Source organism: Opisthorchis viverrini, assembly GCF_000715545.1.
Source record: "Opisthorchis viverrini unplaced genomic scaffold opera_v5_2, whole genome shotgun sequence".
In the NCBI taxonomy this organism is placed as follows: Eukaryota; Metazoa; Platyhelminthes; class Trematoda; order Opisthorchiida; family Opisthorchiidae; genus Opisthorchis; species Opisthorchis viverrini.
In genome coordinates this window covers 3,738,437-3,757,732 of record NW_008751658.1, presented here as the reverse complement: position 1 = coordinate 3,757,732, position 19,296 = coordinate 3,738,437, and the positions used below count along the sequence as shown (strand labels likewise).

Genomic DNA, 19,296 nt, shown 5'->3' with positions numbered 1-19,296 from the left:
TTAACCGTATATTAAGCAGTAAACCGAATAACGAGTGGCGCGTAACAGACACTGCATCCTAACGAAGAAGCCACAGAGAACATAACTAAGTGGCTTTCTTACTCAAAAGAAATAGGTTCTTACTTCCCATCGTTGACAGTATGATAACATCAGGAGAGCAGGTTGTCTAGGCACACCGACACTTCTCTTACCTTGTCAGAAGGCAAAATAAAGACTCTCTCGGTTGGATAAATAAATAAAGAATAATGCTAGAATTCGTAAACAAAATGTGCTTTGATATCTCGAATATTGAATAAGTACAATAGGAGGCCTGTGTGTCAATGACAGATCATAAACGAGAGACTCCGATGGAATAAAGTTGGATATCCAATTAAAACCAGATTGAACATAAGTTTGATGGAAACTTGGGGAACAAGCCTACCTAATCAGACCTGGTTATGGGTCTACCTTATTATTATTAGTCGGAAGAAATGCCTATGACAGTATTCTTCATTCAAAAGTGGATTTATGATGTTTTAAATCACGCCCCGTACGGTTACACCTCAGAATCCACCGGCCTGCTGTGTTATGTCATCAATGGGATTTACTGGATACAGTTGATGGATGCGACGACTCCAACGCCTGGCACATCTTAAGGTTTCTTAGCATGGAAAATTTGCAAAATCTCTGATTCTAAGTTAGGAGACTTCTCGAATGAACACCATCTTTATATACATGTGTCAGCAATGATCTACTAGATATGTTGTTTGAATTCCACGTATGGTGGTCCCCCAACAACGAACCACTACGAAGGACTGCAGGACGGGCCTCCTATGCGGACTTCGGAGTGGATCGTGAGAGTGAATCAGGGGATACGACAATGTTTACTCACGGGAACGCGATCTTCCTTCAAAGACTTCAGCTCTAAGGGTTTTGGATCACTGTATGATGTGGTGTATTTTTCCGATCTGAGTTTACATTAATGTGGACGAGACAGAAGATGGGGCAATAAGCCACAATGTTCGGAAATCAATTGTTCAAATCAAGGTGTTAAATGAGTGTTTCTGTACCTAAAGAATTCGAAAGGAACGGAGTATAAGTCGGCAAACCACCTAGCCTGGCCTATGGTTCTCAGGAGATAATATATTTTGTTTGGTTTACTCTGTTTTATTAGTTGTTGATCAGGTAGTAGTTGCTCTGTTCACCGAGCTTGGAAATTAGCTTACGCTGCGTTCTCAGTCGAGAAGACCTCGTCAGTGTGTAGTTGATCGGGCGCTTCGTCCATGCCTAGCTGCGTTTATATAGTTTTCGAAGAGAACCTAATATCCTGTCATCTGATTGGCTAATTATGGTGCTTTAATAGTAAACGAAGTGCAGAAATACCATACGTTATTACACTCTGCATTGGTGAGAATGCCTAATCTAAGTTTACTTGTTACGGTTCCCATGCGTGTTACTCGATCAATCAGAGTGTTTCATATTGAACAAATATCCAAGTAATTTTCACACTGAGTATATAGATTGGAGTTCCATCAAATCACACTATTGATCCTTACATCTGAAAACAATGACATATGAGGCAGCGAAAACTGAAATTTGGTGCATATTTAACCAAGAGAATGTGATTCTCTCAAAACCACGGCTGGTTGCAAGGGCGGAGACGACAGCTGGTAGTTGGATGTACACATTCCAGCAAGCAATAGCCAGGGGAGAATAAAGAGGATAGACCAAATGAACAAGTGATGGCGCGGAATCGACTTTCCTGTCAAGCACTTTAAAAAATGGAAAACGTCTGGTCGAACGGTAATAAAACATTTGAAGACATTAAAAGTAGCTGTTACGAATTAAAGCGGTTGTTAATTTCTCACCAGACATGCTGGTGGAGTCGCCCAGCCCAATTAAAGACTATCCTTATTTGAAAATGTACCCACCTTGCCGTCTTTCGCCTTTTCTCGCATCATCAGCAGTCCAAAGGCTTGAATGCATGAGATGGTTGCAGCCAAAACCAGGCAGGCCTTGGGTACGCGAGCTAGCAGATCTGGGTCCGTAAATGTTCTGTAATGGGGGATCACAGATTTAGATTAACATATAAAACCAACGAAGGGTCTTAGAAGCATACTCATAAGACTCACTTGGTCGTGTTGTTTACTGCAATATTGTCCGGGTTGATATAGGCCGTCTGAATCGGCGTGAAAAGCAATGCGCCAGCACCAAAGCCACCAACAATCAAACCAACCACCAGGCCACGATTTCTGGGAAACCACTGGATGGATTTCAGATGGATAAGAGGCAAAGGATGATCAACTCAAATGGTATAAAATGGCCACGGGAAAGGAATACACTGTTAATGCATAGAGTTTGGAAATTATGCCGCTAGGTCGACGCGCTAATTGTAATGTATTTGCCATAGTTTCCCGGGAACTGACCTTGAAAGCATCGATCTATCCACAATAAGCAAATCAATCCGGTGGTTTTCCCGTACTGTTTCATCAAAAGTAGGAAAACTCACCTTCAATGGAGCCGACAAGACAGTAATTACCTCAGTAACGCTTGGCAAACAGTTACTGGCTTTGATAGTCGGTGACGTTTACTTAAGTTTGAATCCCCCATGAGAACCTTGAGACATGTGTTGGGTTTTGTAGTTATCATCGCACATGCACGCTTTCACATACTCACAGTAAAATCCACATACGGTGTAAGCGGCGGAAATGTTTTATTCCAATCAAAGTGAATGAGCAAAAGATAGCGAGAATGAAATGGAGTCTTCGAAGCGTTACAATGTAAAATCAAGTTCAGAACAATAAGATTCTTAAAGCAAAATCTCTAAGGTGAACCGTCAGAACTTAATGGCTCTAACATAACCTGCGCATCACATTTCCAGCACGATAACAACTGAGGACACACCAAAAAACACATGGTGACAAGAATGTATCAGCTTGTCTCTTCTGTGATATTAAATATTATAACATCAAACCCATGTATGTAGCTGGCGAAGAGGAAATGAATTATATAGTCCCATAGTAGGCACACTGTCGCGCAAAGCCAAATTACGATCAAAAAATACATACCAGCACATTTACTTCATACAGAGAGCAGCGCGCTGACTGGTCTGTAGCCACTAGCTTGCATGAATAAAAACCGACTGAAAATTGAAATGAACGCAGCTACACCATCTAGCATGCCAAATTGATTTTTGCGCAGTTTTTACCTTTATTACGTGAAAGTAGCTTAATTAGCATATTTCCGTTGAACTGTATGACACTTTATAACACCGATACCATGCCACCAGAATCCATCGAACGGTGGCTGATGGACTCATTCGAGCCTAGAATTAAGAGAGGCGGACTTATTCCAACACCTTCGTTTATTGCAGCCATCGAGTTAATCGCTTCTGAGTATAGTTCTGGTGAAAAAAAGATTGATCTACTGTGATGAGATCCGTTACGTTGTACTTGGAAGGGGCGAAGAACGCCAGAAACATCTAACAAATATTCCATTTGGCCTGTACGACGGGTTATAGAAAACAGTTTGTGTGCGAAAGCACAAAATGGTAAACTGGTGCAAATATTTTTAATATGGAGAAGTTAATTGATCTAAGCATCCTGAAAAACAATCCTTGAGGTTATCTGCTGCTCTTATGCCGGTTATGGGACTTCAGCAGCATCCTGGACGGTGAATCCGGGAGCTCCCGTGATCTCACAGGCTGGTTCTGGCAAATGTGCTTTCATGCACTTACCGGTTAAGTTGGCGTTTCACATACACTGGCTGAAAGTAGGGAAAAGGTACTCAGTCAGCGTTAGTCCGATTTATTCGCCTCTCTTTTGCAGAAAAGTAATAAACAACTTGAAATAGATGCCGAAATCACTAGGATATCAGCTTAATTCCAGCCATACCAAGGTTCTAAGCATCACTTATTCTTCGTCACCCGGAAGTGCCTACACAATCGAAGCGTTGATCATCGAGTGACAGCACAAGTTGTACGTGCGGAAGATTCACAGTTTCGGCATTCTCGGGTTTTCCAGAATGTTCACATTTGATTCTGTTGTCCTGTTTGTCCCTCTAACAGGCTTCATTTTGGATAGAGTAAGCTGTCTGCATTCTAATAGCAGCAGGAGAATGAGGGTACATGGCGATTTCTCTGAAAGCCTTCTTATAGGAGGCTGTTCCCAACATGGATTTGCATCATCTCCACCTCTTTTCAAATTTGTGATGAGAAATTTATTGAGACCAACTATAGATCTTCAAAATAATGTTGGCAAAAGACTTGTCTACCTTAGATTGTAGACTTGCCTTCGTACTCAAAAGAAAGAACGTCACGCAACTTTGAACGGAGTGACGAAGTTCATCCCGCCCTTTGGCATGGGCTATTGATTGATAAAGCTTGAGGGCATGCTCCTGAACACGCCCATTGCGATCCCACCCGTGGTCGTGGGGCGTTACACTTATACAGGAAGCTGGATAGACTCCGCAAAAGGTGGATGAGGGAGTGAATGAACGATTGATTGTTGGTTCAAGACACCAATGGTGATAAATGGGTTTATCATAGGATCTCAATGAACAAGTTAATCAGTCTACAATACGGCTACTTTGTTGCCTGGTTTTCATTTGTGGTCTCTGGAAGCAGATAAACTGTGAGGTAACGAGGTCCTTGATAACCGCCGTTTCATGATTCCCGCTCATGATGCCAATGAATCCGCAGACAATTAGGGAAAGAAAGTTTGGTCGTGCAAGAGAAAGTCCAATCAAAGAATGTGTTCAGTATCAGAGGCTGCAGTGGTTTGGCAGTGTAATGTGCCTGTCGTGTAAGTCTGCTAAAAGAAATGCTCTTTTTATTGCCTAATTTTGGGCTAGAGGTTTTTTACATGACATTCATGCTATCATTTTCTATCCAAAATGTCTGAATGGGTGCCTACCATGTTTGGTAGCTCCAAATGCTTATCCTATAATTATAAGGTGTCTGGACTGTCCCAGTTTGCTCTTCGTTATAATGAGTTTGTCAAGTGTGTCACGCCAGAGAAGCATCACTGTTGAGCAGCAACGTTGTGCTGTCAATGACTATGGTGATGATAGTGATGTTGACAATTATATCTAGGAGTGGGCCATCGGCGCAGCAATTTTATCCTCCATGAAATCATTCGATTATGAACACCACCCCATTCCATGATATGTCAGAATATCAGTAAAGTGGACCGTTTTGATCATGAAAAAGAACCAAAACGCTCATGGAGGGATATTGCTGGCCTTGGTTTAGATACTTTAGAAACGTAGTCACTCCATGTAACTCAAAAAGTCTACTCTGTTGCTTTGAACGAGCTTCGCATCTGAGAGATATGAGATGTCACCACAGAACTGGGTAGAATCACACTTCGAGACAGGCCAACTGATTTACACGGGGGTATAAGTTCCTGCGAGCAGGCTGAAGACAAGATCTTCTTAAACTGGAGGCTCTGAATAGGTTTTGCTAACCTACACAAACCATGGCACTGGTACAATATTTCTTTGTTTGGTAAGCATGAATTCTACATAGCGACGAATTGATCCACACTGTCTTACGGAAGAGAAACACGGCATCCACGCGCAAAGGATGTAAGAAGTCTCTCGGTGTTTGGCCACCAGTACCTTCGAAATATTGACCGGATCCGGAACAAACATCCAGTTGCTGAGGTACCCAGATGGTTCTGGTGAGAGAAACGCCAGTGTGATCGATGAGCGACTCGTACTGTGTGGGATGTATTGGTTAGCACATGTGCTTTGCATGTCAAAGGACTGTCTCCTCCCCTCAGCCGTTTTGCTCAGCTCTGTTTTGAATAGAAGCGACGAACAGGCACACAGTTCATGACCTGACAACAAGTTAAACTCCCTCAAACTGGCAACTTCCGCTTCCTTTGATGTGGACCCTGGGACACAACTTATTATTGGTTAATGGCACCGAGAGAAGTGGTCCACGCTCTCAGTGGGTAACAAGCTTGCATCAAAGAGATTGTCATCAAATGCCTAGCTTCACAACTCCCCGTTTCCTCAAAACATTGAGCTGAATCAAATAACTGATTGCGCAGTCCCTCAACATTTGGCTGTATCTCTCATGTTTTTTCGTTTTCCAGGAAGAAAAACCAGATTTCCTGATACCAACTTATTCTAGGTACATGGTTTATAGATGATAAACTATGAACTGTGATGCGTGACATTAATAACAGTAGTATTTCGTGCGATGAATGTTTCGAAAGCTCGACTAAATCAGTTAATATTTAAACAACTCTTGATGTGGATGATTATTTTTTTGCTTTCAACGTAAAGGTCAACTTCAACACTTAACAACACAAACCAGTAAGCGCTGTTGCTTCGGTTCACGGGGCATAAGAGACTTGTGGGTCGAAGGCGTGGACTGCGAGAAGTGATACAAATCTAGGCCTGCTTGGTGACCCACCGCTGATTTCAAGTCCACCAAAGTGCTGCAAGACACTTTGTCATCCAGTCGGCCTGCGCTTTTGTTGATACTACTTCCGACAAATAACAGTCTAGATCAACAACACCTACATTTGCATCTCAGTGTAGTAAAAGTTAGCTTGGCCAAATGAAAACTTTCTGAAGTCTCTGGTTCACGTAAGAATCATAGTGGCTCTTGGGTCTTTTTTGTTTGGTGCTTTCACAAAGTACTTGCTGATCGGTGGATTGAAACAGTGGCGGCTGTTTGCAAGTTACCTTCTTACACATTTTGCTTCTTCCTTCTTTGGCAACTGCTTCTAACTTCATTTCGACGTTTGTCAAAATTATGGAAGCTGTGATTTGGTTTCGCATGACATGACTATCGAATTTACCAGTGCTTCTAGAGCAGTGTTACACCTACCTCAAGAAGTTATAGTGTTTTATGGGAATGCTACATCAGCTGTTTTGCGTTCGGACGTATGCTGCTGCAGAGTAAGGCGTGGAGACCCATACTTCCCAATATTTGGGGTATTCGATGAATTGAGCTGTTGGACTGTCGATGTTCTAGTCAGGTTATTGGCCTCAGGACACCCTGGTAGGTGGCTCTACCTTTGTTTATGAGTTAAGTTAAGTTAAACTCGTCCTAAGGAGTAGCTTGAGGTCAGGTTTGAGTAGCTTGGGTTAGTACAGCAATTAACGCAACGCGATTTGTGGAGTAAATCAAGCGGCGGTTCAGTCCTCATGCTCCAACAAGGAACTTATCAATTCTTTAGATTTGACCAATATTTCGGATTACTTCAGTTCTACATAGACTGCCTCGTGGGTCAGACTTTTGAGTCGAAGGCTCAAGGTGGGGTACCTCAACCAAACCCCCTTCCACGGCATGGGCAACCGGAAAGTATCGTTTGCCTGCGCAGTTCAGCGTCCACCGATGTCCCTCCCTAACCCCTTCCCACTGCACAAAAGTCGCTGGCCATTTGACTGTCAGCAATGTGACCGAAGGGCCTTAGGCTCCTCGCTGCCTACAAAAAATAAACAAAATAACACCTTTCTAAATCCACGAGATCCTTTCCACATAGGAGCTTTCAACATCCGCAACCTATGTCAAATTGGCAAACAGGCTATGCTTGCAGAAACATTGTACCCCCTTAAAATCGATATATGCTGTGTATCCGAAACAAGCATACAAGACCCGAGCGTGGTTCTGCATCTCAGAACGCCAAGGATGAACTCAGCTCTTTCACACTTCTCCCTCCGTGTGTCCGGTGTCCCAAAAGCGATGACTCGTGGAATAAATGGCGTGGGAGTTGCACTCAGCCCCAGAGCTGAATGCGCTTTGCTGGATTGGATCCCAGTGAACAGTCGTCTCTGCTCCGTCTGGCTATCCAGTTCAATCAAGCTCAATGCCTCGCGGCATAAAAAGCGGTGCCTGTTTGTTGTGTCGGCTTATGCCACAACAGACTGCAGTTCTGATGCGGAGAAGGATACTTTCTATCGAGAGCTATCCGGGCTCATTCGTCAGGCAAAATGCAACGACATTGTGATGCTCGCGGGCGATTTCAATGCCCAAGCAGGTCGTCTGGACTCCGCGAAATCACATTGGGGTGGTCGATTCGGAGTCGGTGCACGCCGCACAGACAACGGAGATCGACTCCTTCAGTTGTGTGCTGATCACGAACTGTTTCTGGCAAGCAACTGTGCCCTTCATCAACTGATACGACCGATTGGCTTATTGGTGCTATATGAGACGAAGAGAAGGTGCCTGCAGAATGGGGCATGTCGACGGCTTTCCCCATCTTAAAAAAGTACGCGGACGCCTTGTGGAAACCACTGTGGCATCAGCCTGTTAGCTGTGGCATCAAAGGTGCTCTCCGGTCTTATCCTTCGAAGGTTGACTGAACACAGAGAGAGGCAGATCCGTGAAAACCAAGCTGGGTTCCGTCCTGCGAGAAGTTGCATCGATCATATCTTCACCCTCCGACAGATTCTGGAACAGGGACACTGCTTCCAGCAACCAAAAGTGGTTGCGTTTCTTGGTCTGAAAGCTGCTTTGACTCTGTGGACCGCCAAGCACTATGACAGTGTCTGTGGAGCAAAGGTGTCCCCCATAAATACTTGACCCTCATTAAGGCGCTGTACGCCAACTCCTGCGGCCGTGTAAAGGTCTACGGGAAGTTCTCTTCTGAGTTCATCACATCCATTGGCGTCCGAAAAGGCTGTCCTATTTCAACTTTCCTCTTCAACTTCGTCATTGATACGATCATGTAAGACTCACTACCGGCCTCTAATGCCTGTGGGGTCGAAGTGCTCCCTGGGCCTCCACTCACAGACATCGAGTACGCAGACGACATAGGTCTTCTGAGATCTGACCCCGTGGTAATGCAAACAATATGAAATGACCTAAATAATTCTGCCTCACATGCGCTTCACACCTGCAAAGTGTAAAGTGCCATTGCAAGACTGGGTGGGCTCGAACCCTAGCCTCATGCTTGCGGATGAACCGATTGAGTTAGTAGACGAATTTGTTTACCTGGGCAGCTGTATCAGTCCCGGTGGTCTGGCGATCTCTGTCAAGGGTCGAGTTTACAATGCTGCGGTGCGCTCCATATTACTATATGGATCAGAAACATGGCCGCTGCACGCCGAGGGCGTCAGTATTTGACCATCGATGTCTTCGGAGCATTGCATGAATCTAGTGGGAACACCGGATCAGCAAATCTGAAGTAGGTCGAATGGTATTCGGGAGAAATAACTCATCCTCGATAGATGAACTGATCACACTGCATAGGTTGCGCTGGCTTGGCCACGTGCTGCGCATGCCAGTCGACCGACTTCCTCGAAAAGCTCTTTTCGCACAACCACGTGAAGGGTGGAAGAGAGCCAGAGGCGGTCAAACAATGACTTGGCAGCAAAGTGTGAAAGCCATTACCAGCAAACTCAGCTGCGGTGGTCACTGCCGTCTTCCTGGATGGGGCCCCGAGATGGGCCACATCAATGGCTAGAGACATTATCAGACATGGCCGAGTCGCTTCCTCAATGGCGCTCGTGCATCGAAGCTATTGCCTTCAATGCATTGCTCCTTTTCCACCCCCACCCGCACTTTCAGTCAACTGACAGTGCTGTATGTACGCACCAATTTATCAGCTCCCGCCTGCAATGCGCAGCTACCTACCCCTCCCTCCCAAATCATCGGTGGACGAAACTGCGTCAGCTACAACCACTGTACGACGAGTAGGCGGTTAGTACAGCTGAGACTGTACGGGGAAAAGTTTGCAAGCGATAAAAGCACCCGCAAAAACGCTATTAAAGTTTACGCCTGTCTCCTTAAATTTGTATAAACGGATAAAGTTCATCATGGGCTATGTAGTAACGAGGCTAAAACATGTCCCCCTACCCGGATAATTCCAGTGCGTTACGCCAAAAGTGCTGCGCAACCTTAGAAACCAGCTTGTTTGTGGGTTAATACGTCTAAAAGACAGTATAATTAGCTAAATGGACGCCATATTGAGGCATATAATATTGGATGTTCAGTATATGAGGACAACCATCCCGATACAGTGGAGACCGCGTATGGATAAGCATTTGCACTGAAGTCAGTTTTCGTAAACTGGTGTGAATGTTTAGGTTCTCAGCCTCCCGATCCTGGTTAAATTGCGTCTGAATGCCAAGATAAACACCGCAGCTCCCTGGATCAACACACAGAGCATTGATGGTCGCTTAGCTTGAAGCGGGGTTCATGTTAGCAAAACGAGTGATTTATCCTGTATTTATCTATAGTATTTATTCTCCGCGACCAGTTGAGGATGAAAATTGGAAGCCTCTGATGTGTTCATATGCATCAGACGAGTATATGCCGTAAAATTTGTTATATACTGAAGAAATTAGTAAATATCCCACAGTTTTGCTGGATCGTGGATACTGGTTAGGCTGATCATGATTGGCTTGCAAGCTAACCCGTATAAAATCTCATTCTTCTTCGAAAAGTTGAAAGCACCTACTTTGGCCTCTGTCATAATGCCTGAACAGATCGTTATTCACAGACATTGAGCAACCGTGACGAGCATGAACATACTTTCGGTTGAACTCAGGATGTTTTTGTGGAATAGTAGGTAGAAACGTTGAGCTGATAAACGTTCTGTCCATTCTTCAGTCCTACGTGATATCGACTGTGATTCTGATGGCTATTTCATGTGTGGTCATATGTTGTCCTCAACGTGTCAGAGCTGCTGCTTGACTAGGTGATAGCTTTTAGTTCATACTTGCTCGCCGTTTTGGACTCTCTGCGTCTTTATAGTACTGATTTACGATAGATATTGCATTGATTGTTCATTCATGCCAACGTCTTTTACACCTGTCCGCACGCCTGAAGTCCGATTTTTGATTATGTCAGCGCGCTCTGCACCATGAAGCGCATTTCGAATGCTTGTCTGTTCCCCATTTCTAGGTCTTTCTCTTGTGCTTCTGCTTCAAAACTTCCTGTACTAACACCAAGACGCCTTCCTGTAACCCGCAAATCTAGTAATGGCATTCTATGGTCTGGTACATTTCCTTCTTTTTATGTTCTCTTGTGCGCTATCCCACCTGCCACGCTTCCTTGTCAACGTTTGCTTCAAAAGTAAATAATAGTAGTAGAAAAGGAAGTAGTCCTGTGATGTTCGCAGCTAGGTTTGAGATGAGAGGGAACAAGGTGCACGACTGGAGACCATGGGACCGTAGCAGAGGTGACTTGGCATATCGAAGCATATGTTACTGATAAACGAAGCACACGCTAACAGTATGCTGAGAATCAGATTGCAAGAGCGAAGGACGCAATAGCAATTAGGATTGCAACCGACTATGGAGCACGCATATGGGCGATGAATTCAGCAGACATAGAAATGTGTCCGACCGAAATTTCGTACCTCAGGGTCAAAAACCGTGAATAGCCACACGTGTTACCTCTTCAAAATGTATGTGACCGTGAGGGGTATGGATAGTTGCCATGCTGTAAGGATAAGCCTGCAAGAGGTAGTCGGACCGCCGAACTCCTGTTCATTCTTATGAAACGGCTTGCGCCAGTTGCTTACGAATTAACTGTCAACCTTCGACATCCGAACACCTAGGATCGGTGGGCCTCAAAATGCGTTACACAAACATGTACGGTGTTTTTTCCCATCAACAAGATTTTAGAGTAACTAAAACCAAAATAGTTGTTCATAACCTGATGCAAAGTCTATGTCCGTATGGTGGTCTACATCTTCTTGGCCCCACGGATCATTCTTCTACTGCAAACAAAGCAGTTATTTGGTTGAAGCGACTAGGCTTTCACGCTGTTAAGGCTAATAAGCTGTAGTTGGTTTCTTCAAGGGACCAATGTCAAAATAGCTAGTGCTGAGTGGTGAAGACAAGTGATCATTATACTTCGGGTTTGCACATCGGTGACCGTGCAACTATGTTTGTTTCTTGCCAAAGGGAGTGATGCCAAGTGGTTGGATCGCATATTTCCAAGCTATGCAAATCCGTCGCTTGGGTGAGACGAAGGTTTTTATGACCAACACCACGGCACGGTCTTTGTCATGCCTCATCACTGGGAAAGGGGTTACACTGGCTTGACTGGAACACAGTAAGACCTCAGACACCACAGGCAATTTACAACTAATTCTTGGGTGAATATAAGACATGAACGCCTATCTGGGGTAATAGTGCAAAAAATTTTCAAGTCGTGTTACTACAAAGTCCGCGGCTGAATTAACAACTTTCCCGGGGTTTAGTTGAATAACACCGGAAATGCAAACCTGCCAGGTGCATAGTACGGGTTTATCGGTTAGTTAAGTAGCAAATAAATTTACCAAGTGGATGTAATACTCTTTTTTTGCCTAGCTTCTAGGTTTCCTGAATGGAGAATTATAGTTACGATACTGTAGGGTTGACCCAGTTTAACCCATAAACACGTGGCATGCCGGTTGTGAGGTCTTAAATCAACCACGTCCACATACAAGTCTCACGTTGGCAGACCGTAAAACATGTGCCATTAGTGTAAGTAGCTGAAGCAAATGCACAACCACCGACTCATTCCTACGCACCAGTAAGCCTCCTAACAACACACTGATGATGTAACCCCGATTGGTGACGAAACATTGTCAGTCAACTTTTTACGATGGGAGAAAAACCAACGACCATCTATGCTGCCTAAGCTACCTAACTACCTATGCTGCCTACCCCCTCTATAGCGACGTCTATGCAGTCCAGCGATTTTGTATCTCCTGGTTTATCAATAAACAGACACAGCTTCATGGCCATACATGCGTCATTCTAAAGGGCGACGATTGCTTGTTATTACCACTCTGCACTACCTCTTTCGATATTAGCTGTTTACCATAGTAAAATCAGCTATCTCCCATTATCCTATAAGGTGCAGAAGCTGACCTGAGTCATGACCGAAAAGCTTCTTAAAAATCAGTTTGAGTCAAATGGAAAATAAGCGTTTGCAAATATCGTTTCCCTAACAGCAGGAGCTGATTGTTTCACAAAACAGTATGCATAGAGCGTATTCATAGCCTTCTGTAAATTTACAGTAACCAGTGTGTGGCTCACTTAGGCAGATATGGTAGAAGCACTGCCTTGTCATGACAGCTAAAATGAGGAAAAGCAAAAAAGTCAACCTTCATAAATAGAAATGGTCGTATCAGAAGCTATTTGTATTTTGTTTCAATGGAGGTGAATACAGTTTTGATGATGAAACGTTCGTTTAGCTTCTAGATTTTCGACTTTTTTGGATCCTAGCTGAATAGGACGCAAACCTTGTTGTTCTCACTTGTCTATGCTGGTGGGTATTCCGCGGACAGTAGTATGATATCTAAGAAACTATGAATCAAAAGTTTTTGAAGTAGAACTTTTGGCAAAACTAAACTTTGCGGCCGGGCGAAACACATTTGTAGGTCCAGGAATCAAAAGGATAATGCGTTAGAATTGCGTTTGCCGAATGAGTTTACTTATTTGTAAGAAACTGATAGACGAAACACTAGCAGACACAAAACCGGGCCAAAATGTACGGTGAATAACCACTTCCTGCCGTATGAAGATCAATTCCAGATTACGGCCTACAAGGATAGCCCTAATTAAGGCACAAGCCTACGCATATATGTATCCATAAATACGTGTACTTACCATGGCCGTAGTTGATATAATCACTGAATATCCAAAGCCGAAGCCAAAGCCCTGTATGGCGCCGTAGGTGACAACCACTGCTATGAATCCCCAGCTCAACGCAAAATAGGTCAGCGCAATACCACTACTACAATAGGAAGGAACAACTAAATGGAAACCTTTCGGGAAATATTCCATTCAAATATGGTCATCAAATTATAACTAAACTACGTCTCTTGACAATCACTTCTGGTATATAAACATCAAAGATACATCATTTGATTGGAGACATTTTCGAAAAAAAAACACAGCAGCGCAAATATATTCTTCTGGTAAAAACTTACAAGGCCGTAATTTAAAAATAGTAATAACTTCGCAATCTCTGATGTCATGTGGTGACCTCATCAAAGCAACACAAATCGAATTTTACCCACGTCTGCCTCAGTTTCTGCGGTCGTATTAAATGGTGATGGTTGTTATTAGTGGTATGATTAGGAATTAAGGGTGGGAAGTATTTGACAAAATTCATCTAAAAGATATTCAGGTTCACAAAGTTAGGATGTGTTTTTACGTTAAACGCAAAAGCGTTCGATTTTTATATGTAGAAGGCCCGTGTTTTGCAGTAGTATCATGCAAATGCACGTACAAGCAACCTATATATGCCACATTCAGGACTAGTTTGCACTATACTCACTAGACCAGGGAGCAACTCGTCTTCGCCACAATTGATATCAGCCCCATTTTTGCAAAACATGGAGCTCTCACATTCTGTAATCAAGTTCGAGTATTAAAAGCAGAGGTATTCGCGTGTTTACAAACACAGCAAGAGGCGGAGCAATGAAAAGAATGCTGGCTTTTTTATGTGGAATATTGAAAACGGTGGCTTGGCTTTAAAATGAGCTTGTCCTTGACAAGCGGCTTTAAGAAAGCGCTCATAAATCAACCTTTCTGATAGATCTTTACTGCATCTACTTCTAACTAAACAGAACTTCTTCGCATAAAAGACAAAACCCTGAGTTTTCAGACAGTGCAACATTGTCTTTCACTGATATTAAAAAAAATCCACCAAACAATTTTATTACTGAATTTTATTTTGTCATTTGCAGTGCCCTTCTAAAGTTGTGGCTTTTCATTTACAACACCTAAAATTGCAACCACATACGAACAACCGAAATAAGCACCTATCCAGTTTTGATGGGTTACATCTTGTTAAACAGCGCCATTTCGCAGCAATTATGTGGCGTTCTCAAATTCCACTTTATGGCTCTTAGAAGGAGGCACCAAGATATTGACCTGTTTGTGAGGAGTAGGTTCCATAAATTCATTTTTTGTTCACCGCTTACGATGGTTGTAAAGTCAAGCCACCGCGATCTGGGAGCAAACGGCTACCTTTACCTAATCATTGATGAACGCTTTCCATAAAAACATTGCTTTGGCGCTTCCAAATTGTGATGGACGTTTTTAACAAGACAACTACTGGTCCAATTCTCGGGCTAAATTTACCCTGCCAAATGCTCTAGTAAAGCACTGTGCTTCGTATGCCAGATGATCAGTTATTTCATCTTACTATTTGTCGGAAAACCTTCCGGCTAGCGCAAACTCTTAAGTAGTCACCATATGACCTGAAGACCAGTAATGAAAAATTAACAACGAAATTCGCCGGCACAAACACATGTTGGCTTGGGATTGGAAGATGAGGAACCATTCACACTAGTGTCATCTTACACAGTGTCAGCATGATGAAGGTGCCCGTATCAATTTTTCATGGTGTGAGCTAATTTTGGAATAGCAAAAGAATCACAGACGCTGATTCTGAGCTACTGAGTCAATGCTAAATGGCGCTGAATCTTTCATGTCCTACAGTTGTTATACGAAATTTCTCTGAAAAAGTTTGGCGATGAAACTACTTGCTATATTTTTAAATACAGGGTTCCCAAAATACTCACGTAGCCTTTGCTCATAGCGATCCTTCTTTGCAAAATAAACTCCACCAACCGTGCAGGCAAACCGAGGTGTGTAATTTTGATAAGTGTTCAACAGTACGTTAAGAGTAATATAATAATATCGTCGCATATAGACTGTATTCTATTACATTATCCTTTGCGCACCTCAGTGACCTACCGGGTTATAATAAAGCATACTCATTCAGCATAACTGTGGTCACTCTTACCGGATCAGTAATTATACAATGTTTAAGCAAATGTGGTCTTCTGGCCCTTCAGCTTAGAAACAAGTTTGGCAATTTTTTATTGAAATGTGAAACTGCTCTGCGGTCAGTTTCTTATTTAGAGAATTATTTTTGAGGAGCTCAATCGTTCTCCTGCATTGATACTGACTTGGTAGTTTTTGAACACACCGGTAACGTCGTAGTAACATCAGTTAGGCTGATGTCAACCAAAAGATTACTGTTGGCCTCGCTTATCATCCTTTACCGTTGCCATAACCCTCTTCTTATCTCACACGACAATCACTCTTTTGTAGATACTCCATATAAGATATCAGTTAACTACTTAAACAACCGACATATTGAACACTACTGTTTACTTAAAACACTTTGCAGCCGCTATTCAGGAATCGTTCTCCTATTCTATTATAGCTTTCATGGCAAAAACTCGTATGCGGATTGGCCAGAAAGCTGATCATGCGTACACTTATGATACTATTTCGATTAGCACCTCCGAAACTGTTATGCGTCACCGAAGCGTAATTGCTAAAAAAACGGTATGGTTTATCTCTGCACCATAGACCATGTCTTATGATCCCACAGATGCTTTAGAGGGCTTCGAGTTGTGGGTTTATTGTTCAAGTGAATGCGTGTAAAAGACCAACTCTGTGCTACCCAAAATTCCACTTTGATAAAAAGTTGCAGTAGTCAAAATGTTTGATGTTTTATTTTATCATATTCAACGCTGATTTGTCGGAATAGATTTGTTGAGAATTAACCGAGCAAGGTACCACAAAGATTTTGATTAGGCTCGTAATGGCAAGATATTTTAGTGCACAGCTAAAACAATTCTGAAAATTAGAAGCACGCCTTCGTTGGTTGTATAGACTGAACGCAAAACACAATTTAATTCCCACCAGTTGATTTTTGGTGGTCTCGAAATTAGAGGCATTGGTTGTTGCTGTGCTATACGGTATCCTGGGGCCACTGGGCATTTCAATGTCAATCAGTCTTGGATTGCAAATTATTTTGAAATACACAAGACAATTCAGATCACATCCTTGTTTGGCGCGAATCTTTAGACACCCCGGAAGCAAGCTTCTCAATAAACACTTAGAAAGCTTTGCGAGCAACGATTTCTGGAAAATTAACAGAGCTGCATTAGAGAGAGACAGAGAAATAAGAAATTCATGGTTGACCCCATAAATCTCACTTGAGCGCATGCGCAGAAGCCAATGGATCACCGAAGATTCTCTATCAGGTAATAACCCAAGGAACTTTGCACCTCCTAGTTTGAAGCACAATGGCGTGTACATGACTGGTGTTTGTGTAAAAACACTTAATGTCATCAAAAATGCTCAACAACTGGAAGAAGTCAAAGCGTCTGGGAGTAAGCAGAAGCTGCTCTTGTTAATCCGGCACTTCAGATGAGTGCCTTAGACCAGGTTCTCAGGTGTAGTATTTCACACCTATTATTTATTAAATATTATCGTCAAGGTCGCTAGACTGAATATTTTGAATAACAGCTTATAATAACGCTCTGGTTTTGTGCTCGTTTTTTCAACTAACTCGCTCATTTCGAGCCCTGGTCAGTGAGCTTAAATTCTCTGCCAATAAATAGAACACTTATTTTCTTGTCACCCCAAAGCGTTCGCAGATTTCTGGGACGGATACGCTGCCCTAGCAATGTTGAAAGACAAAGTTCTGCGTTTTTCTTTGACCAGGTTGCTCGCACATATTTGATTCAAGCAATTATTGGCAAAAGTCTTCAGGAGGAGGTCCGTAATGGCATCCTAGAACGGAGGCGGGCTGCAGCCAGACTGACTGTGGTGCTACCTTTAAGCTTCCCGGCTGGAGCCCACGTGCTCCCGCCTGAAAAAAGTTGAAAACCCCCAAGGCTACGATATGTCGTCTACTCCACTGGCGCCAACCCTGTTGGTCCCCGGACTGGCCAGCAGGGATTCACCTGTCGTTTTGCGCTAGACGTGCACCAAGTAAGTTTAGCAAAAGCACCAGGTTAATCCGGCTGATGGCGCCTTGTTTAGACATGATATCCTGTGACCGACCCATACAAACTTTATTCTACAAAATTTTCCTGAAACACAAAAGACCTATGCCTTTATTTCTCACCTTTTCCTCCTTCCATTCCAGAACTAAGGCATTTCTCCCTCACAGTTGTATGCTTGTTAAGCACCAGCATGTATCATTAGCTTATTGATGAAACCGTTCGAAGATTCACGTAAGGGCTGAAATTAGCGGAGTCTCAAAGGTATCTTATGTGTACCAACGTTACGGAGTGGTGAAGAGGAATTGTAATGCATGTCACCGATGCAGTCGTAGAGCAACAATAAAAGTAGACATTACCGAGCATGACGGCACTATATGAAGTCAAACGAGGCTTAGCAATAAGCGTCACGGTGAAAAACCGTCCTGTAGAAGCCGGTCAATGTGAAGGTTCTCACAGTTAATTTGCTACATTTACTAGTCGGTAAGAGAACATGGTTCAATAAAGTATCCTGTCATTGTCGGCAACTATAATCAACATAATAAAATTAAGGAATCTATTAAGCAAGAACAAGCAGAGTTGGAATAAAAGATGCAGGGCGTGACACTCTTGTAGAAGGTTATGTGACAACGAAAATCGTTCGAAATAATAATGGAAAATCTTCTAGAAAACCCACCTTTGAATCAAACAGCTCAAAAAGACCACCAGTCTGAATCCTATTTTTGTGGACAAAAATCCACCTATGGGCATCGCAACTGCCTCCATTGAAATTGCAACAGACGTCAGCCACACAACGGAGGTACTCTTCACCGACATGTTATTGTAATTCATGTAATCCACCATGTATGGCGCTATATTTCCTAGTTCGATGTAAATAGGAAGCTGAAAGGTCCAAAGACAAACTTACCAACGGTGTAAAAATTTCCGTATGTAATCTGGATTATGACACCTCCCAAAACACAGAATAATCCTAACGCAGTCTGTCTTTCACACCCCATGTCCTGCCGGAAAAACGCGGACACAGATCAGCCTCGGAAACAGCGAACGAAACCGTTCTCCCGCAGGTTCTCCGTTCTCCGTTGAGAAGAAGTTCAAACGCAGTATTGGTAAGGTTCAAAGAACAATAATCTTGTGCAAAAGCTTCAGACTGCGCTACCCCAATGACAACCTAAGTGAAAACTTGCAGGTTTTAGCAGGACGCGATTTATAGCTTTTGTGAACATAGATTCGATGTTCGATAGCGCGTTATCTGAATTTCAGTCACGCTTTTCCTAATTTTGGGCACTCATTATTCGCACAATGGAATTGAATTTTCGAAAGTTATGATGTGATTCTGACGGATATAGAGAGACAGGCAATTGAGGCACGAGTTCAAACGTTTGAATCATATCTAGACATTCTGTGACCTGGGAAGGCACTACACCACACTTTCCTGCTAGGCGTATTATTGCTCCAGGGGACTGTGGAATTTGGTAAGCTGCAGAAATATGAACGTAGATTAGGACTATTTTTGGTGTGAGCACATTGATAACAAGGTCCACCATTTTGGCGCAGACATTTTTGTTGCACTCGCAAACGTTTCACAACTAAGAGCATCGTG

General features: G+C 43.1%; 1 protein-coding gene across 1 annotated transcript in view; it reads right to left on the bottom strand.

Annotated features, from left to right (window-relative positions):
• T265_00235 (hypothetical protein) overlaps positions 1 to 18,914 on the bottom strand; it is a gene marked incomplete at both ends in the record, with an annotated part of 69,074 nt that extends 50,160 nt beyond the window's left edge. The window contains 5 exons of the mRNA XM_009163943.1: positions 1,911 to 2,034; positions 2,112 to 2,242; positions 13,549 to 13,675; positions 18,373 to 18,547; positions 18,604 to 18,914. Coding sequence (XP_009162207.1) covers positions 1,911 to 2,034; positions 2,112 to 2,242; positions 13,549 to 13,675; positions 18,373 to 18,547; positions 18,604 to 18,694 — 648 coding nt within the window. The remainder of the gene's footprint in view (positions 1 to 1,910; positions 2,035 to 2,111; positions 2,243 to 13,548; positions 13,676 to 18,372; positions 18,548 to 18,603) is intronic.
• Positions 18,915 to 19,296: the final 382 nt, after the last annotated feature.